The sequence below is a fragment of the Chiloscyllium plagiosum genome, unplaced genomic scaffold (genome assembly GCF_037043375.1).
Source record: "Chiloscyllium plagiosum isolate Xiang-an unplaced genomic scaffold, Cpla_swu_hap1 HiC_scaffold_3, whole genome shotgun sequence".
Classification (NCBI taxonomy): Eukaryota; Metazoa; Chordata; class Chondrichthyes; order Orectolobiformes; family Hemiscylliidae; genus Chiloscyllium; species Chiloscyllium plagiosum.
This window is the reverse complement of record NW_028270141.1, coordinates 95595168-95618075: the sequence shown is the minus strand read 5'-3', so window position 1 is coordinate 95618075 and position 22908 is coordinate 95595168. Positions and strand designations below refer to the sequence as shown.

Below are 22908 nucleotides of genomic sequence, written 5' to 3'. Positions count from 1 at the left end.
GCAAGTTGGGTGAATTGGCTATGCTAAAATGCCCATAGTGTTCAGGGATATTTCGTTTCGGTGCATTAGCCAGGGGTAAATGTGGAGTAATAGAGTAGGGGAATGGGTCTGGTTGGGTTACTCTCCTGAGGGTCAGTGTGGACTTTTTGGGCCAATGGGCCTTGTTTCTATGCTGTAGGGATTCTAGGATGTAAATCTCAGTTGGACCCAAGGAAAGAGGGGAGAGACAAGAGGGCCATTTACCATCCTTGTGACCATTACAGAGCCATGGGCATTATTCCCCCACCACATGATTCCATATTCAGCTTTATTCTTTAAGAAAAACTATTTAAGCAATGGCCTCAAAAAAGGACTAATAGTTAGACTGCTTATTATCCTTATTGCGGATGACACAAAGATACATGGAGAGAGGGTTGGTGTTGAGGAATATAGGCATAAACTACCTTCTCAACGGGGAACTTGGGAGACCTATTTCAGGATTCTCTTAAGGTTACCACATGTAGTCTCAGTTAGCAGTTAGGAAGGCAAATGCAATGTTGAGCATTTAAGAGGGCTAGAATACAAGAGCAGAGATGTGTTGCTGAGGCTGTATAAGTCTCTGGTTCGACCACATTTGGAATACTGAGTGTGTTTATGGCCTGTTGAAGGAAGGATTAGAGGGGGTCCAGAGGAGGTTTACATGAATGATCATGGGGATGAAGGACTTGTCATATAAGGAGTGGTTAAGGATTCGGGGTCTGTACACATTGGAGTTTAGAAGGATGAGAGGCTATTAGATTGGGAAACTTATAGAATAACAGGAGGCCTGGATAGTGTGGACGTGGAGAAGAGGCTTCCACTAGTAAGAGAGACGAGGACCCAACAACACAGCCTCACAGTGAAGGAACAGCCCTTCAGAATGGAGATGAGGAAGCGTTTCTTCAGCCAGAGGGTGATTAATCCGTGGAACTCATTGTTGCAGAAGGCTGTAGAGGAAATCATGGAGTGTATTTAAGACAGGGATAAATAGGTTCTTGATTAGTAAAAAGTTCAAGGGTTACTGGGAGAAGGCAGGAGAATGGGGTTGAGAAACATATCAATCATGATCAAATAGAGGTGTAGACTCAATGGGCCAAATGGTCTCATTCTGCTCCTATATATTGGTCTTCTCGTATTTGGCAAATAGAGCAAAAATTTACAACTATTGCTTACTCACAGAAACCTCTCCAACTCCAACCCAATTATATTTGCTGATGAAGCTCAGCTACCTTGCAACCTTTCCACGATTTTCATTTCTAATAAAAAAAACAGAAGTGCAGATTTAAAGTGATGCAATGTTTTCAGGAAACATTTTGACATTTCAGAAAGATGACTCAACCACTGAACAGATGGCCTAGTGAGTACACATATCTCAGCAGTGTTGCTGGGGCAATTTCCAACCTACAGACCTTTCTGGCTTCCAATTAAAATGAAAACTGGAGACTACATTTTAATTTCTTACAAAAATAAGGATTTTATAAATAGAATACGTGAACAAGATGTATGAGTGATGATGAACTTATATTTATCAACAGGCTGCCTCATCCACAGCCAGTCCAAAGGCAAAATTCAACTATATGTTGCTAGGATTTTCTGACCATTCATTATAATTTCCAATTTGCTTGAGACCCCCCACCAGCAACATGTTTTCAGAAGGTTACCTTTATGCTCTGCATTCTAACTTGCAGTTAATGAAAACTTACTTTAGTAGTGAATATTTCAGCATTTATTTTGATCAGATAAAAATCTTATCTAATTGCTTTGTAATAATCACCAAAGGAGCAATACCGCAATTTTGAATAGATTTGACTTTGAGAACAATTATTACAGAACTAGCTGGCGCTCACCTAACAAGTGATGAGCATTCTATCACACTCCTGATGTGCCTTGTAGATAGCAGAAAGTGAGGTCTGCAGATGCTGGAGATCAGAGCTGGAAAAGCGCAGGTCAGGCAGCATCCAGGGAACAGGAGAATTGACGTTTCGGGCATAAGCCCTTCTTCAGAAATGGGGAAAGTGTGTCCAGCAGGCTAAGATAAAAGGTAGGGAGGAGGGACTTGGGGGAGGAGCGTCGGAAATGCAATAGGTGGAAAGAGGTCAAGGTGAGGGTGATAGGTCAGACTGGGGTGGGGGCGGAGAGGTCAGGAAGAAGATTGCAGGTTAGGAAGGCGGTGCTGAGTTCGATGGATTTGACTGAGACAAGGTGGGGGGAGGGGAAATGAGGAAACTGGTGAAATCTGAGTTCATCCCTTGTGGTTGGAGGGTTCCTAGGCGGAAGATGAGACGCTCTTCCTCCAACCGTCATTTTGTTGTGGTCTGGCGCCCACACCTTCCCCCCTCACCTCCCTCCAAGGCCCCAAAGGAAACTTCCATATCCGCCACAAATTCACCTGCACCTCCACACACATCATCTATTGCATCCTCTGCACCCGATGTGGCCTCCTCTATATTGGGGAGACAGGCCGCGTACTTGCGGAGCGTTTCAGAGAACACCTCTGGGACACACTGACCAACCAACCCAACCACCCTGTGGCTCAACACTTCAACTCCCCCTCCCACTCCACCAAGGATATGCAGGTCTTTGGACTCCTCCATCGCCAGACCACAACAACACAACGGTTGGAGGAAGAGCGCCTCATCTTCCGCCTAGGAACCCTCCAACCACAAGGGATGAACTCGGATTTCACCAGTTTCATTTCCCCTCCCCCCACCTTGTCTCAGTCAAATCCATTGAACTCAGCACCGCCTTCCTAACCTGCAATCTTCTTCCTGACCTCTCTGCCCCCACCCCAGTCTGACCTATCACCCTCACCTTGACCTCTTTCCACCTATCGCATTTCCAACACCCCTCCCCCAAGTCCCTCCTCCCTACCTTTTATCTTAGCCTGCTGGACACACTTTCCTCATTCCTGAATAAGGGCTTATGCCCGAAACATCGATTCTCCTGTTCTCTGGATGCTGCCTGACCTGCTGCGCTTTTCCAGCAACACATTTTCAGCCTTGTAGATAGCAGACATATTTTGAGAAGTCAGGAAGAGAATTGCTGACTGCAAGATTCCTAGACTCCAGCCTGCTCTAGTAGTCACTGTTTTCATGTGGCTAGTCCAGCTCAGTTTCTGGTCAATGGTGAACACCCTGGATGATGAAAGTGGAAAACTCAGTGATTGGGGCAGTGGTGAATGGTTAAATTCTCTTGCTGAAATGGTCACAAATGTGTGGCATAAACCTTTCTTGCTACTTACCAGGATGAGCCTGCAATGATGTACAGGTCTTGCTGGGCACAGCCTGCTTGAGTGTCTGAGGAGTTACAAACGGTGCTGAACATTGTGCAATCAAAAGCAGACATTTCCATTTCTGACTTCATGATGGAGGGAAGATCATTGAAGCAGCTGAAAATTGTTGGGTCCAGGATGCTGTCCTGAAGAACACTTATGATGGTCTAGGGTTAAACTGATTGGCATCAAAATTTCCCAACTTCATTTGTGTTATGTCTGATTCCTGACAATGGAGAATTTCCCAATGTATCAACTCAGTCAAACGCGGTCTTGGGCAGTTCCTTTCACCTGACCTCCGGAATTCAGCTCTTCTTTTTTCCCCTATTTTGATTAACATAGCACTGAAATCTAGAGCATTGGTGAGCAGGAATAGTGGAGAGTAAGAATAACTTGATGACGTATCAGCTGTCATTCAGTCCCTGATGATTATTGCAATTGCATGTTATTTGTGGACTGTCTTATGTAGGATTCTGCTCTGCTCTTGCAACCACAGTATTGGTATGGTAGCTCACTCTAATAGTTTGATCTAATGACTTCAAAATGTCAAGTTGAAATCACTACGCCATCCTATTATCATTGTTACATGCATGCCCAAAGAAAATGAAAAGCCTTCCATAAGCCTTAAATCCTTCACTGTGATTCATTATCAAATGGAAAATCCTAGCTATAACCAAGCATTCATAAACTTAAGTTTAAAAAGCTACTTAATGTTATTAAACAACATAAAACATGCTGTAAAATGTAATTTTGGCCTTTTGTTAAAAAGTGGGAGAGTGAACTCTGCGAGGTGAGCTTTCAGGGCTTCGTCGTTATTGTTGGACACTGGCATTGATGAGATAACTGGTCATGAAGGAGTTTAAATCAAAATCCTTTTCCTAATTAATGTGGAATAAGGGCACATTAAAGCTGAAACTGTGAGTAAGAAAAATCTGCTCATTTGCAGTGAGAATGTGCTCCAAGAGATTTATCATGATTAGCAGCTGCATGGGTTTCAGTGCTGGTGTGATGCTGGGTATGTAGGCCATATCTTCAAACAACTGGCAGACCCCATTTAAACATCTGATTGACCATTCACAACAGGGGGCATTCTGATCACTTCAATCTATACTTTCAAGCCTCAGAAAATTATTTTCTGCATGAGATTTGACTCTACTGTTGGAAATCATTTATTTAATAACCTGGACTTTACCAAAATGTCACACTACAAACCAATTCAACATCATCATAGAGTCACAGAGATGTACAGCATGGAACCGACCTTTTGGTCCAACCTGTTCATGTCGACTGGATATCCTAAATTAATCTAGTCCCATTTACCAGCACTTGGTCCATATCCTTTTAAACTCTTCCTATTCAAATGCCCATCCTTTTAAATGTTGCAATTGTACCAGCCTCCACCACTTCCTGTGGCAGCTCATTCCAACTCACACCACCCTTTGGGTGAAAAGGTTGTTCCTTAGCTCCTGTTTAAATCTCTTCCCCACCTCCCCCCCACCATCCTAAACCTATGCCCTCTAGCCCTGGAGTCCCCCAACCCAGGGAAAGGTCCTTGTGCATTTACCCTATATCAGTTCAATGATTGAATGGTGGAGCACATTTGATCGACCCTGCTCCCATGTTCTATGTTGTCAGGTTCTGCCATTTTTCTGCTCAGGTTCAAATAAGTGGGCAGTCTGCTTTATGAAGCCTAGAGAGCAGAATCATTGGAATATCAAAAAAGCCTCTGAACAGAGCAACATGTAAATGATTAAGGTATATTACAGGAAGAGCATTAGGCCTTTTGCTTCGAGTCAAAAATTTGTATTTTGAATTAAAGATTTGCTTTCATAGGTCTAAGAGAAATTAAGGCTGCTACCTTTGGAAAATGGATGGAATTATTGAAATAAATGTTCTCAGGATGAATTCCAATCACGTCTGATCCAAGGTGTTTAAAAATCCGAAGCAGCTGTTCAGTGGCTTTACGCTAGATGAGAACATCCCACATGCAAATTTATAATACATATTCCTTTGCATCCTAAATAATCTTTTTGATTATCAAAAACATTACCTTTGACTTTACTGAAGGATAGGGCAGTTTCCATTGAAATAACATTGAAAGTTGTTTAGCAGGTGTTCATGTGACGCATTAAACTACATAATTGTCAATGTTTCCCCAAAGGAACATGATGCTGACTTGGAAGCTAAAAATTCCCAATTCCCTGTGAATATTTCAGCTTGTTCCAAGACTATTGACAGGACCCTTCATTGGCAGAGCAATAGATTATTACAGGCTCTTCAACAGGTTGTACAGATTAAGTTGGAAACAAGAAACAAACTTCAAGTCCTGTGCTGACTACTGACAAAGGGTCAAGTTCAGTGAAGGAGCATAAAATTCCACAATAGGGTAATGGGGACAGAGAGCCGATGTAGTCCAAGAGAAACAGTACTGCAACTTATTGCAAAAAAAAAGTTTAACAGTTTTAGTGACAGACCTCACTGTTCATACAGCACAACTATTTCAGCAAAACAAGCATTTCTAAAATTACTTCATTCAACGCATTTATTGCATCTCAAAGGGCATACATGCACTGGATCATAAACAAAAAAAATTCAAACAAATTTAAATAAAAAGAGTAATATTTTAAATATAATGTATTTTTTCCACATTAATTCCAGATACAATACTTGGAATGATACAATATATAGATATACCGATAGATCTGAAGAGACATAAATGGAACACTTTCAAACTGCATAGCATTTTTACAAAACAGCTGCCATGCCTGAGAACACTAATTCCACTGATCAACAGTGATCTCCTTTGTTGGTGCCTACACCTTTTTGCCAAGCAGTTTGCAGAAACAATATGACGTTTCCCTGGGAATCACACAGTACATGTTGTTTCAGTAAGAGTGGAAGGGTATAGGAGAGATTCTGGGCATTGTTTGAGATTATCTGTTTGCATATAAAAACTTACTGACAACACTAATGATAAAAGAACTTCCAAACAAAAATAAAAAATATGATATGCTGGTTGGAAAAAGATTAAAAGTTGGACAAGCAAAAAAAAAGTGCATTTGAATTGCTTTGTGATCCCTTACAATGAAGACACAGCTGAGGACATGAATCCATTATTGTCTTTCCCAAAATATGCATTCTTAGTGTCCAATATTTTACTGCTCATCCATTAAGCAAAGAATACATAATAGAACATAAACAAATTAAATACAGTAATTTAACATACTGATAGATATAAATATGAGACCTATTTAGATAACATTTTCTGTCTTGGCAAATAGCATACATTTTTGTCACGTAAAACCTTTGTGCCAAGATTATGGAAATTTAACATCAAATTTTATATTACTTTAAGGAATTATAAATAATTTTGAATGTAATGCACAAATGTTTCCTTAAAAATAATTGGATTGAATGTTTAACTCAATTTTTGCAGCTGTAAATTGCTTCTGACAAAACTTCAGACTTAAGATTTGAAGGGTGTGAGCACATTAGTTTATATGTAAATTGCTATCAGAATCATGACTGTAAGCAAATAGGTATACAGAACAGACATGACATTCTAGGCTCTGCAATGAAATTATATACATTTGCACTTTCAAGAATACAAACACATTACTCCAAGTGGCTCATCACACGACAGCTGCAAATCTGCAACCTAAACTATGAAGTTAGGTACAGAGAAGCACTAAAAGGCATCAGAAACATACACCCATCTTTCAAGTTGCAAAACACAATCCAAAATGCACAACTCCTGATAGGTTAGGGCATAACATCAAAAAGTACACATTTCTAAGGGTTACTTTCACAGTTGTGCTACACCTTTTACAATATGGAAGTCTGAATAAGCATTGAAACATGACTGGTGGATTGCTTGGGGTATTCAATATCAACTGTTGTCATCTTCAACGTTCCCATCACCGCAAGAACTGTAGCTGCAAAGCAAATCATAAACAAGATCTCTCAGTTAATTAAATTGAATAACAGTATTCAACACATTTCTCCGTTCTTGAGCTCAGATCGAAGTCTGGAGCAAGAACATAACTTGTGATAATTGGAATGTGTAATATTTTATTAAACTGTGACTACACTTCCAAGTAAAATGCTTTTGACACTTTGAGGTCATAAGAGCTACTAAAAACAATTCTGCTTTCCTCCAAATGTTAAAGTAGCATAGAGTCACATTTTGGATTGTAGAATTTAAGATCATGCTTTATGTAAACAGTTTCAGTATTTTGGACAATCAAGTGCATTTCTGTCATTATTCCAGGGAAAGAACACAAGATTGGCAGATTTGGTGCATTAGCATATAATGCAGGTAGTTATGGTCTTTATGCTTAATTTTGTGAAGAAAGAAATTATGCCTTTGATGAACTTTAAAAATACCAAAAAAGGTGCAGTGGTTAAAAATATCAAAAAAGCAGTGGTTAGCACTGCTGCCTCACAGAGCCAGGGACCAGGTTTGATTCCAGCCTCAGGCGACTGTCTGAGTGGAGTTTGCACATTCTCCCTGTGTCTGCGTAGGTTTCTTCCGGGTGCTCTAGCTTTCTCCCACAATCCAAAGATGTGCAGGTTAGTGAACTGGCCATGCTAAATTGCCCATAATGTTCAGGGCAGTGTAGGTTAGGTGCATTAGTCAGGGGTAAATTTTGGATAATATAGAGTAGAGGAATGGGTTGGTTGCGTTACTCCAGAGGGTTAGTGTGGACTTGTTGGGCCGAAGGACCTGTTTCAACACTGTAGGGATTCTATTCTATTCGAAGGTAGTGTCAAAACGTTGTAACATGGGAAAGAAAACAGCAACCAACTTGCACAAAGTAAAATTCCATAAAAAAACAAATGACCAAATAATTTGCTTCAGCAACTTTTTAAAAAAAAACAAAAAAGATTGGCTCGTACATTGGGAGCACGCTGATTCCTGTGATTATTTATAACCACTCAAATGGACAGATAGGACTTGAATGTATTATCTTGTATGAAAGATGACTAACATTGCAGCTTTCTCACTATTGCACTGCAGTGTCAACCTTAATTACGTACTCACCTGGGGAGTTCAGCTTGAACTCACTGCTCTGATTTTTGGTGGTAGTGCCACGACTGATCAAAGGCCCAAATAATATGTTAAATAGATTCATTGAATCCCTATAGTGTGGAAACAGGCCATTTGGCCCATTGAGTCCACACCGGCCATCAGAAGAGCATCCCACCCAGATCAACTTCCCTACCCTATCCCTATAACCCTGCATTTTCCATGGCTGGTCTATCTAGCCTTCACATCATTTTCAAAGAATCCTTAAAGTGAGAGAGCAGGCCATTCCGCCCATCAAGTCCTCACTGGTCATCCAAAGAGCATCCCACCTTATCTCTGAAGTCCTGTATATCCCATGGCTAATCCACCTAACCTGTGCACCACTGGACACTATGGGCAATTTAGGACAGCCAAGCCACCAACCTTGCACATCTTTAGACTGAGGGGGGAAGCCGGAGCACCCGGAGGAAACCCACACAGATGCAGACAAATGTGCAAACTCCATAGAGACAGTTGCCTGAGGGTGGAATCATACCCTGGCCCCTGGTGCTGTGAGGCAGCAATGCTAACCACTGAGCCATCATGCCGCCAAATGCAACACATGAAAGCATTCAACAGAAGAAAAAAACTTATTATTTTCCGTCAAAATAATGACAAGGCTCAAAGATTTTGGCACTTAAGTGAAGAAATCCAAAAATTTGCTTTAAAGTTGCATCACTCCACAAAAATGTCATCTTGTTTTCTGCCTACCATCGATTTGAATGTCAGAATGCGTAGTCCATCGAGAGATATAAAAAAACAGACTGCAGAAAGTTTAAGTCATACTCCTGCTCTTTGACTATGACACTGGTGGTTATTTAGAGACAAAAAAAGCTGTAGATGCTGGAATCCACGGTAGACAAGCAGGAGGCTGAAAGAACACAGCAAGCCAGGCAGCATCTAGGTGGTGGTGAAGTCAACGTTTCAGGTGTAACCATTCTTGAGTCCTGAAGAAGTGTACACCCAAAATGTTAACTTCTCCACCTCCTAATGCTGCCTGGATTGTAGTGTTCTTTCAGCCTCCTGCTTGTCAATGGGTCGTTATTTAGCCCATCAGTGCATGTTAACTCACTGTAGAGTGATCCAAATTAATCCCATTCCCCTGGCTCCATCAGCTTAGCCCTGCAAGTTAATTTCAAATCACTATCCAATCTTCTTTTGAAATTATTCAGTCTTGGCTTACACCACCCTTGTGGGCAGCAAGTTGATCGTCATTACCATTCATAGAACTCTACAGCACAGGAATGGATCCTTTGACCCCCAATGTTGTGCCAAACATGACTCCAAATTCAACTAATCCATTCTGCCAGCCCTTGGTCCATACCCTTCCATTCCTCACATAGGTGCTTATATAAAAAGTTCCTTAAATGCCCCTATCGTATGCGCCTCCACCACCACCCCTGGCAGCATCCAGACTCCTACCACTTTGTAAAAGAAAAAAACTGCCCCTTACATCTTCTGTGAACTTTAGCCCTTTTTCCTAAATGCAAGCCCCCTTGCTTTAGAACTTTCAACTCTGGGGGAAAAAAAACAAACATTCTGTCAACCCTACCGATGCATCTCATTTATAGACTTCTATCAAGTCACCCCTCAGCCTCCTCCGCTCCAGGAAAAAACAATCCCAGTTTTTCTAGCATCTCCTTATTGTTCATACCCTCAAATCCAGGCAACATCCTAGTAAACCTCTTATGCAGCCTCTCCAAAGCCTCCATATCCTTCCTGTAATGTGACCAGAATTGAATGCAACATCCAAGTGTAGCCTAACCAAAGTTTTGTAAAGCTCCAACATAACATCCTGACTCTTGTACTCGATTCCCTGACCAATAAAGGGACCTGAAGAAGGGCTTATGCCCGAAACGTCGATTCTCCTGTTCCCTGGATGCTGCCTGACCTGCTGCGCTTTTCCAGCAACACATTTTCATCCCTGACCAATAAAGGCAAGCATGCCTTACTCTTTCTTTATCACCCCATCTACTTGCATGGTCACTTTCAGGGAGCTTTGGACTTGAACTCCAAGATCCTTCTGTACATCAATACTGATCAGGGTCTTGCCATTAACTGTATACTTTTCCTTCAACATTTGATCTCCAAAAGTGCAGTACCTCACACTTACCTAGATTAAATTCCATCAGCCATTTCTCTGCCCATTTTGCAACTGATCTATATCCCACTGTCTCCTCTGACAACCTTTTACCCTATCCACAACTCCATCAATCTTTGTAAATTCTGCCAACCCTGCGGAACATGACGATTCACAGACCTCCAGACAGTAGAAGACCTTCCACTCCGCCTTCTATAGGCGAGCCAATTCTGAATCAACATGACCAAGTCACCATGAATCCCATACATCTTAATCTTCTGGATGAGCCAACCATGAGGGACCTTGTTGAAAGCTTGACTAAATCTATGCAGACAACATCCACTGCTCTACCTTCATCGATCACCTTTATCACCTCTTGGAAAAATTCAATCAAGTTAGTAAAATGTGATATGCCTTACCTAAAGCCTGTCCCTAATTAGGCCAGGCATTTCCAAACACACGTAAATCCTATCCCTAAGGATTCTCTCCAATAGCTTCCTAACCACCATGTGATTGGTCTATAGTTTTCTGAAATATCTCTATTTTCCTTCTTGAACAGGGAAACAACATTACCTAGTTGCCAGTCCTCCTGGTCCTCTCCAATGGCTAGCAAGGATACAAAGATCTTGGTTAAGGTCCTAGCAATCTCCTCTCTTGCCTCTCTCAAAGTGGGTAGGTATCATTGGTCTCTGGGAACTTCTCTCTCAATGCTTTTCAAGAGACGCAACACCACTTCTGTCTTAATCTTAAAATGCGCGAATATAGTAGCATGCTCTACGCAAATCTCACTATCCTCCACATCCCTCTCCTGAGCAAATACCAACACAAAGTACTCAGTTAGGATCTCAAACACATCTTGTGCCTTCAAGCACTAGTGCCCTCCTTTATCCTTGAATGGTCCCACCTTCTCCCTAATTATTCTCTTGCTTTAATGCATACAATGCCTTGGCATTCCCTTTCACCGTACTTGCCAGGTCATTCCATGGCCCCTTCTTGCTCTCCTAATTCCCTGCTTGAGTTCTTTCCTGCTTTCTTTATATTGTTCACACGCCCTGTCTGATTACAACTTCCTAAACCTCACATATACTTTTTTTTCCTTTTCACCAATCCTGCCTGTATGTTTGGCTCAAAATCTTAAACCTTCACCCCTAGAGTTTTTTCCATTTCAGTTTAGGTACCTATTTAACACTGTAATGAACATTAATTGTCACTAATAAATCTCTGGCACCTTTCCATCTCATTCCTTCTGTTTCAATTGTCGTTAATGACTGAAATTAACATCAAAGACCCCTCGCACCCCAGTAATGCTCTCCTCCAACATCTTCGGTCAGGCAGAAGATATAGAGCTTGGACACAAGCATCAACAGGTTCAAGTACAGCTTCTTCCCTGCTGTTATTAGACTGCTGAATGGACTCTAGTTTTAAATAATGTTGATATTGCTTTGTGCACCTATTGTGTAGGTGATTACAATAAATCAAACCAAAATTGTGTCCTTTACTTCTTTATTGTCTTTTTCTCTCTCAATCCAATCCATCATTCCTTTTTATTTCTCTGTGCTTATTTTGACATTGAAATTATCTAGTTTAATACATACTGCCTTCTTAGCCTTTGTATTGTTTATTTCACAGCCTTCCATTTTATTGGGTAGGGAATTTGCCTTGTTCACTCAGGCCTGGTGTGCCGCATGATCAGCTTCCACTTAAATGTTTTGCAAGGTCAGTTGTGACAACTTAATGTTCAAGAGTAAGTCTAAGAGTAAATAGGAGTTAATGTAAGTCACCCTGCTACAGTAAATGATGCCTAATTATTTCCAATTTTGTACAAATTTAGTTACATTTACATTTGGGAATTCAGTTTCAGTAAAAAGATTCAGGGAGAATTGAAGCCTACTTTGCTTACAATATCTTGAAAATGCCTAAAGCGAAAAAACGCACAAGACAAAAAGAAAAAGAATTGCCACCTCCAGGATTCAGGAACAGAATGGATTTATCTACTTAGAGTAATTGTTGCAGCTCATTTAAAAAAAAACTGACTTTAAAAAAAAATCAGTCGCCTAGGATATGGCTATTGACAGCTAGGCCAGTATTTAATCCCATGCTCTGATATTCTTTCCAAATGCCGGATCAATTCCTCTGGAGCATTACGGACTTCAATCACATTCTGAACTGTCATTTCAGATCAAAAATCAATTACCTGCAAATGTGATGAGTTGTCTATTCCCCCCTTAAGAATTTCTTCCCATATTCACCTTCTGGTATTTTTCTGTAACCAGATTAATGACTACAGCATTAAAAATTGCAAATGCCTCAGAACTACCATTTTATTTTTTTCAAATTAAACTCAAATTTCACCATCTGTCACAGAGGAGTTTGAACCAGTGTTCCTAGATCATTAGTCGGAGACTCCAAATTACTACTCCAATGACATCATCACCATACCACCACCTTCCCCTGGTTGACTTCAATAAATATCTTCAAGTATTCAAAATTAGAGAAGGAAAAACCAACTCCTAACTGCCATTATAGTCACTGCTTTGAAAATGACACCCATAAGGAAACTAGTGAGGATGCATCTAGTTCAGTCATAAAACCTTGGTAACTGTACTGCATCCCTCTGCTCACTGCCACAGTGAATATTGTGAATAATATTTACTTGGGCTAAACTCAAGACATGAGGTCAGGTAGCATTTCTGGAAATACTCCAGCAAGAACACAGTAGATTCACAAGGTGGGCAAAATTGTTAAGAAATTAAAACCCCTGCAATAAAGAATGCATAATGATTATATTGCACACTGAAACACCAACTGGACCTCTCTTTTTCTATTCAGCATCCAAGTTAGGGTTTAAACTTCAGGCAATTATTTTACTTTAATTTTTTGCATACAAATAGCCAATCTTTTTGAAGTATAAATGTTAATAATAGCCTTCTAGTGGAAGCAGTGCAATCTATTTTTAATAGATCATTCATTCGCATAGCCACATATTATTCATGCAATTCAAACTTTCAGCACACAAAATGAGTTCCAGATAGAACCTGGAGTGTACCTTTGTTTACAAGAAATCCTTGATGTTTAGATCGGCTAGAGGGTCCTTTGTTGCAGGTTTCTTGGGGCTTTGAGTGGCAGGCGTTGGGCTTGGGGAAAGCTAACAAAGCAGAGACCAAAGGAGGCAGAAAAGGCAGCAATATAGTGAGGCCGAGAAGTTAGAAAAGGTTATATTATATATTACATGCACAAATCTGCTCATGCAACAATTATCTGATTTCAAACATAACATACACAATTTTTAAGGTTAGTTGTATTCATGTAAGTAAGAAACATGAAAGATTTAGCAACAATACTAAGCAGAGATTTTAGCAAGGCACAGCAGCTATGTTGCGTAAAGATATACTTCTCAAATACACCACAGCAACACTACCTTCATGTTTAGACTCATGTTTCACATTTTAACTACATAATTAATAATATTGTCATACTTAATCAAGGATGTTTTTATTCTATTCTATGTCTATCCAATACTGCTTTATTTGTAACTGAAGTGCGATATAAATGTGAAATGCTTCCTAGTCCTAGTCCTGCTCAATTCAATTCTTAAAGGCATCCTGGAATCATGCTCTTGGGCAATATAATATGCACTCCTTCCAAGACAGGTTTCACCCATTCCTTTCCATTCACATCTTCACGTTCTCTTTGAAACAATTCTCTGATGAATTATAGGAAATACTTCTTGGACATTCACCAAATTTCATCCCCCCACATCACTTTCACTGTAGAATTAAACATCAGCCTGGCATCTCATTCACAACTTCTGTTAACTTAAAAGGCCCATAATAAAGTTGTGCAACACAGAATCATTCTCAAAGTAAATGTACACTCCCCTTTGCAATCTGGATCTATTGCAAATTCCCTTGATGCTCAAATCAAAGTCAGTGTATAATCCTCTGTTCTCTAATAAAATCACTTCTGACAATTTATGACTTTGAGTAACTACCAGATAGTTTCTCACACCTTTTGTTTATTCACGATTGACAACGTCACACAGCAATTAAGAATCATTTACTAATATGAAGTGATAATATGAATTAACTTATGGCAAAGAGGTTTCTGACCAATAAACATAAATACATTGTTAAATGATACTTGTGTCCATAACCAATCTTTATTGACTAAGAACAAAAGTGATTGTAGCTGGTATTTTAAGTCCATTTGTTGAAACTATTTACAATTTTTTTTAGTGGCAAGCAAGCAAGCAAGCAAATCCCTTCCTCAAGCAGTATGTTAGCAGGTTACGATGGCAGAGCATTATGAAATGTTGTCAGGAGTAACAAAATAGATCAGGCATCCAAGTTAAAAGTGGGATGAGCAACTTGGGTATAGTGATTACAGTCTGAAAGGTTTAAGATTTAAAAAAAAAACTATCAATTTAGAGATTGAGTTCGAGGAAGAGTTAGCTGACACATGAGGAGGATGATAAATTATCACAGGACTGCACAGTAACAGCAGGGAGATTTGAGATAATACAGTAGTGAGCTGAAAAATGTGTTGCTGGAAAAGCGCAGCAGCTCAGGCAGCATCCAAGGAGCAAGAGAATCGACGTTTCGGGATTCCTGAAGAAGGGCTTATGCCCGAAACATCAATTCTCCTGCTCCTTGGATGCTGTCTGACCTGCTGCGCTTTTCCAGCAACAAATTTTTCAGCTCTGATCTCCAGCATCTGCAGTCCTCACTTTCTCATAATACAGTAGTACAGACATATGCACATTCCATTAAAAAGAGGCTAGAAACCAATTAAAATTGAAGTACTCCTTAAGTACTGCACTGAAGCATTAGCCCAGAAAATCTGTTTAAATGCATGGAGTGGAGCTTTAACGACAAGCTCTTGACTCAAAAGTCAAGTGTAGCAAAACTCATAACCAGATTGATATTTAAAGATTAAGAGATCATAACGATTTGGCCCCACAAGTTTCCTTCTTACATATACTTTGAAACACTAGATTTTCAACAAAGCTTCGTGTATCAGGAAAATTACTGAAGGTCATGGGCATGCAGAAAACTTTCAAGTTCTCAATCCTTAAACCAACTGAGTTACAAATTCCTGATGTGATCTTTCACAAGTACAATTCCACGTGTATAATGTTTTGGGAAATTTACCTCAAACTGTTAGTTAACTGTATATTGTGCAATGGCATAAGTTTTCCCTTTACTCAGAAGAAAATCGTTTTTTGTTTCAGCCTAAGTAGTCTTGACTCATTCAAGGCAGCATCATAACTTGCATTTGCACAAGATAAACTTCTCGTTGAAAATTTGTACAAATTGAAAATGTCCAACAAACTTTTTAAATGAGTCTCTAGAAAGTAGAAATGAGTCATTAGGTTCTCATAACAAAGCTTACCGGTGCTCCAGGAACTGCTCCAGCTCCAAATGCTGGTCTCATCATGGGTTGAGGATACATCATTGGTTGCTGAGGCATCATGGGTATACCTGCACTTGCAGGTGGCTTAATCAAACAGTACATTTAATGAGTAATTGAGTTACTTGTTATAAAAACAAACAGTAGATAGTGTTACATGATTTTACAGTATAGCCAATGTGTTTGATAAGACTGCACTTAAATTAACAAATTAAACAAATAACTCAAAAATCCTTCAATGAAAATCAAATCAGATCTTAATTAAGCACAAAGGAGTTCGCAGGTATCTTCTACTACTTACTATCCCAAATCCAGGTACTGGTTGAGCAGTGGGTGGAGGCCCTACAGGTGGAACAGCTCCCTATGAACAATTCATAGAAAAGAGCGTGAGTTTATTTGTATAAACTAATTTGATTAACACATGCTTTGACAGTGAAAGAAATGTTGTTTTGGAGATCAAAAATAAAGGAGGAAATACAATTTCCTATCTTTGTTAGAGTCCTGTGTTTTTGTTTTAAGATTGATCCATCAGGCATAAAGGGCAACCATACCACAAAACTGCATGATCAAGAAAAGTTCCCTTTCAAAATAAGTCAGAACTTGTCAGCTGTATCAAGATTCTCTCAGGTTCCTTAATTGCTTTACAGAATTAATTGTTGCAATCTTGTTCTTTTCTGAAGCAATATGTGGTGCATTCTTTCCTTTCAGTCCTTATTTGGTCTATGTAAACGTCCATTTACATTTTTTAAAAAAGCTACAAGAACGGGTAAATACTTTCATCATCAGTTACTTTCCAATACAAAGATTGCACCCAATGTAGAAAGTGGAATAAGATAATCTTATTTATTGTTATGACTATGTCAAGGTCCAATAATTTCAACTTTAATTACTTCTTAACGGAAAGGTTCCGAAGGATCTAAGTAACAGAAATAGAAATAACATTAAATGCTGCTAAGAACAACAACAGCTTTCAAATACAACCACAGAAATCTATTGTGATCATACACACTGTTCAGTGCAAACAAAATAATCTTTAATCCTGCATTATGGTCCTTCTCCATCAGCATTCAATACATCCAACAACTATGCTGAAACAGATCCTATGCACAGGAAACAGGTCCACTGACTTGCAAATTGCTTTGTTATATCTGAATATTAAGTAAGCGCTACTCATTATTACTTAAGATAAAATTACAGAGACCTTAGAAGGAATGAATATTATATAAAATATGAATGAGGAAAAAAAACGACAATTGTAGGCCACAAATTGGAAGAAAAGCAAACCTATATTTGTTGAAAGCAATATTTCAATTAATTTGTTGAAATGGCCTGCATCTTGATCACTGTTTTACTTTCCACAGAATATCAGGCCTCATTGCAGTCAGATAATACCTGGGATTTTAATAATTCTCAAGACAGCACTGATTGAGAATAAAAAAAGGAATATCGTTATTTGGACAAGGTTATCATTTTGAGGTTAAGATGGTACTCTGCTCGATCATACAGTGATATAGCACAAAAGGTGGCCATTAAAACCATTCACAAGCAGCTCCTTTTGGCAGTCACCCCATTAATCCCTACAACATACCCATAGTCCCATAACATTTTGTTTTCAGAATTATGATTAAATCTGCATCCAACATCTTTTAATTCCATATCAGAACAACTTAAATGTGCAATTTTCTTTTCCCTCCTGCCAATCACTATAAAATCAGTGTTCTGGCTCTCAATATTTCTGCTACTGGAAAGGTTTCTATCAGTTACATAATGAAAATGATTTGCTATTTTGACCATGCATTCAATCACTTTTTGATTATCTTTGTTCTCAGGAGAATAAGGTTAGCTTCAATTGAAGGCTCTCATGTCTGGTGCTATGATGTTAAAATCATTTCTGGATTTTCTCTGTGACCTTGACTTCCCTCCTCAAATATACACCCAGGCTGAAAACAATACGCCAGCTTAAACTAGAAAATAATACTCCAGTTGAAGCCGGAGTTTTTAATAGGGATTAATGTAACCGATTTTTGAAAAATATGCCACTTAATAAAGCTAAGGATTCTAATAGTCTTCAGAAATAAAACATCTTCGCAACTTGTCCTACTACCTGAATAGAACTGCATAATCCAACATGTTTCTGGATCTCTTTTCTGGCATCCTTTTAAAATTTTGTTTGTACTGGTTCTTCTCATGCTTACTATGAAAGTACATCATTTTTTATTTAGAGTCATGGAATTACACAGCACGGCACTGTTTGACCCATCAAGTGTGCGTCAGCTTTTCTGTAGAATAATCTGGTTAGCCCCACTTGTTTGCCCTTTCCTCACATCCCTTTAATTACTTCTCCTTGCAATACCTCCTTGGAAACTGACATTTCAGCTGACTTTAGAAAGAAAGTGTGCTGGGACGTACACAGAGGAATCCCCTCCCAGCCTGATTTCTTAATGCTTTACTGTAATATCAACCTATAGACATGAAATGTGAGGCAAGAAGTGGTGTGATGAAAGGTATTCTTAGAAGGTGAATTTTGTCAAAGAGGCAGATCAATGTCAGAGTCGTTGTGAAACTGTGTTGACTCCAGCATTACACAGAAACCAGGTAGCTGCAAACCCATGAGTGCAAATAGAAAATTGTTTAAACTGTGATGCTTTCTGACCAAAAAAAAATGTGGACGCTGCAAGTTAAAATCAAAAAAGAAATTGCTGCAAAAACTCAGCATCTCTGGCAGGATCTGTTGAGAAAAAGCAAAGTTAATGTTTTAGGTCCAGCGACCCTTCTTCAGAACGGATTTTTGCTAGGAAACAGCTGGAAGATGTGATGAAGATTGGGTGGCATTAGGAATAAATGATAGGTGGAGCTGGTGCCCAAAGAGAGAACAGCAAATGGGCAGAAAAATGAATAAAGGTCAGCTTGGGGGAATCAACAGAAGTTAATGGGGCCCATTAGTGGCTGAAGATGGGCTGTTAGTAGCAGCCCATGTCGTGACAAAGTACTATGGTGGCAGGCTGGGGTAAGGACAAGGGCAGTAGTGTCTGACGGAGTGATAGAGAGTGGGAGGGACTGGGACATTGTAAAGATATTGCCACCAAATAAAACCAAATGCAATGATAACAATAATGACCATGGGCTTGGGTAAATCTCCACCTAAAATATCACTTGTATATCATCATAGCACATTGATACTATTGAACTGATCCCATGAAACCAATCAACCAAAACACACCACCGTCTATTCTCTCAGAATTCAGGTATATCTTTCTCATCATACTTTTCATTCCCACATAATTTCTTTAATCCTTTTGGTAGATTGGTAAAGTGGGCAGACCAGTTTGAAAAATGCAGGTTCAATGAAGCCAGTCTCTTTGTCTTCCTGAAGTCTGTTACTAATGTTCATTGTTAGTTAGATTAGAGTGTTGATTTAACTGCAAACTTTAATATCATGTCTTGCAAACCCATGCCTAGACCACTTATTCACAAAATATAAAAACCAAATGCAGGACACATTACTGTAGATTATTTTCTCATATGAAAAATAGCCTTACCACTACTCTCTACTTTGTTTCTTAGCCAATTACATTCCAATGCTGTCACTATCCAATTTAGTCTCATTAAATTGAATTTTGCCAAGTCTATTGTGCCACATCTTGTTCTGAAAAAATTTCTGCAGAAAATTCAACTGAAATAAACTGTTAACCCTCGGTTACTTGAAAGAAACTATCAATTGAATCAAAACCAACTTGGCATTGAATCACTGACTTCCATTTGTTAGCCCAATCAATTTTCTCCTAGATTATTGTTTCAAAATTTCCGACTACTACTATAGAAGGTGGATTGGCCTCTAATTGTTGGGTTAATTAGCATTTTCAATGCTACAGTCTTTTGGCAAAACCTCGTATTAGTGATTAGAAAGCTCCAGCCAAAACTTCCACTACTGCCAATAAGTATCTCCTCTGTTTCATCATAATCAATATCATGTGTCTCTATGCTTTTGCTGCTATTTTGGCAGCACCTCTAAGATATGAATTTTTTCAGTGAAAATATTAAAGGTGCAGAATTCTGATGATAATACAAAGATGAAAGTAATTCATGACAATTACAGATATTGAATCAAAAACAAAAAGGATGACAATTATGATTATTTCAGGATACAAATGCAGGTCTTGTTAATTTACAAAATCTAAACGAAAATTTCAGAGTTCTTGGCATATCACATTAAAATCAATGGATGATACATTCATAGAATCCCTACATTGGGGAAGTAGGCCATTCGGCCCATTAAGTCCACACTAGCCCCCCCCCCCCCCCCTCCCCCACTGAGCAACCCACCCACACCCACTTATTCCCCCCACTCTATATTTCCCATGGCTAATCCACATAGCCTGGACATCCCTGAGCACTATGGGCAATTTAGCATGGCCAATCCACTGAACTTGCACATCTTTGGACTGTGGCAGGAAACCAGAGTACTTATATGAAACCCATGCAGACATGGGGAGAATGTGCAAACACCACACAGACATCAAGACTGAGGGTGGAATTGAATTTGGGTCCCTGATACTGTGAGGCAGTAGCGCTAACCACTGAGCCACCATGTGACCCTTGTTGTCATAACTATGAATTTTATAAGTTGAGGATGGAGATATATTTTAGATTGTTTTATATCTTCTTTGTGGAACAATGTATTTTTCCTTAATTCTATCATGCAGTGCTGTTTTGAGATAATGGAAATAGGAGGTGGTATTAAACATTTTTCTTATTAAATCTACCTTTCCGCAATACAACACATTTTGCAGCAGCCCATTCTCTGATGTAAACAGTTGTGAAATACTCACTTAGTACTCCAGCCATGCTCTTTGCCACAAAATGATCTTTTTAGCCAGTAATCTGTCCCACTCTTCCTATGTAGCAATCCTTATGGAAATCATTTCTTTATATTTTTAGGGAAGGCTTTGGGTCCCTTTCTAATTGAATTCTTCATGTAGTTTCATACACTTTGTCCCTTTTATTCATTACAAATCTCTTTTTCACTTTCTATATTCATCTTGACAACACTTTGGTCAAGAAGTTTCATTATCTACAAAAATGATAAAAATTTAACTGAAAAAATCCTCAAAGCTTATTTTCATCCACAGAGGCCATGTTCTATCTGCCAGATGATATTTTGATAAAATGTCTAGAAAAGAAAACGCATATAGTGGAACACATTGAAAGGAAAAAAAAACTAAGGAAGGTGAACAGGGCCTGAAATTTCCAGGCACATGTAATGTTGGTGCTGCCTGCAAAGGCTCTCAATCAAATGTTCGTGCCGATTTCTTCCATAATTCTCTAATACCTGAAGTTTTAACAGATGGTGCAGTTTCTGGACGAATTCCAGTAGATCACAATACATTTTATTAAAATACCTCCCTTTTTATAGCTTTAGCTACTATAGTCTACTAAATAGTTAAAGGATTCAGTCTTTGAGTGAAGTCAGTAGGTGAAAGGCCTAGGTAATAGCATCAAGTTTGGAGGTGGTGATTGAGGATTTGATTGTGGATCTATCATTGCAGATGTTAAACAAGTTATTAAACTATCTAACGCTTCCTGGATAATGATCAAGGCAAGTCATGCTTACCTGTCCCAAGTCTCCTACTGTAGCTGACAGGAGATATGCTTGTAGGAACCTGACAGCTCCCACTAGAAATTTAAACCTCCTGGGTAATTTCTGAGCATTGCTCTGAAATGTATCTTCCTTCTTATATCTCAGCTCTGCTAGTGTGGAGACAGGATGATTTGAGTCAATATTTGTGATAGCCATAATATAAGAAAAAGGGGAGAAAAGGAAGGCCATCTGAAAAAACATAGAAAGAATGGAGAGGGACCAAAATTGTGCATTGCTGGCAAGATTGAAGTTGTTCTAGAATGGAAAGTAAGCGAATTTCTGATCAGACTGCAAATAGCCATTTGTGTTATATTTTTGGAAACGAGCAAACTGATGTGACAAGAAATGTTTACTTTAGATGGCTTTTGTTTCAAGGTTGTACAGATCTTCTTGTTTGCAAAACATGTATTTTGCAATAAATGAATAAAATGCTGCACAAATTTGTTAAGTATATGTAATCACATTGAATTAAAAAAAAGAAATTCTAATAATGTGTTACATTTTCCATTGTGGTGCGAAGCAAAGAGGAAGTAAATGTCCTATAATGTCAACATCGCAGAAAAAAAGGAGAGAAAGACATGAATAGCTGGGATTTGCCACTCACTATTTGTAAACAGGAATTGGGAAATAAATCCTTACCTTGAGATGTAAATGTCAATGGCAAGGAAACCAGTTGTTGGCCATCCCTAACTGCTCTTGAATGGAGTGGCTTGCTAAACTATTTCAGAAAGCAGTAAAGAGTTAACCATATTGCCGTGTGTCTAGAGTCACACGTGAGCCAGAAATTTCTCCTAGAAGGACATCACTGAACAACTAGAATGTTACAACAATGCATGAGAGATTCATGATCACCAAGATTAAGGTCACGTTTCAATTCCAAATAGAGTCATAGAGATGTACAGCACGGAAACAGATCCTTCGGTCCAATCCATCCATGCCGACCAGATATCCCACCTGCCAGCAGTCGGCTTATACCCCTCCAGACCATTCCTATTCATATACTCATCCAGATGCCTTTTGAATGTTGCAATTTTACCAGCCTCAATCACTTCCTCTGGCAGCCCATTACACACACGCACCATCCTCTGCGTGAAAAAGTTGCCTATTAGGTCTCTTTTATATCTTTACTCAATCATCCAAAACCTATGCCCTCTAGTTTTGGACTCCCTCACCCCAGGGAAAATACCTTGTCCTTGCCCCTCATGATTTCATAAACCTCTACAAGGTCACCCCTCAGACACTCCAGGGAAAACAGCCCCACCTATTCAACCACTCCTTATAGTTCAAATCCTCCAACTCTGGCAACATCCTTGGAAATCTTTTCTGAACCCTTTCAAGTTTCACACGACTGGAAGGAGACCATGCAATATTCCAAACATGGCCAGCCAATGTCCTGCACAGCTGCAACATGACCTCTCAACTCC

General features: G+C 39.2%; 1 protein-coding gene across 21 annotated transcripts in view; it reads right to left on the bottom strand.

Annotated features, from left to right (window-relative positions):
• Nucleotides 1-5817: 5817 nt before the first annotated feature.
• Nucleotides 5818-22908, bottom strand: part of snap91a (synaptosome associated protein 91a) — a 226535-nt gene continuing 209444 nt past the window's right edge. For 20 of the 21 annotated variants that reach the window (XM_043685682.2, XM_087981635.1, XM_087981663.1 and 17 more), the window contains 4 exons: nt 16148-16207; nt 15829-15933; nt 13484-13582; nt 5818-7224 (listed from right to left, as the gene is read on the bottom strand). In XM_043685682.2, the coding sequence (XP_043541617.1) occupies nt 13490-13582; nt 15829-15933; nt 16148-16207 (258 nt within the window). In that variant the 3' untranslated portion in view covers nt 5818-7224; nt 13484-13489. The remainder of the gene's footprint in view (nt 7225-13483; nt 13583-15828; nt 15934-16147; nt 16208-22908) is intronic. The other variant, XM_087981660.1, reaches the window with a different exon arrangement.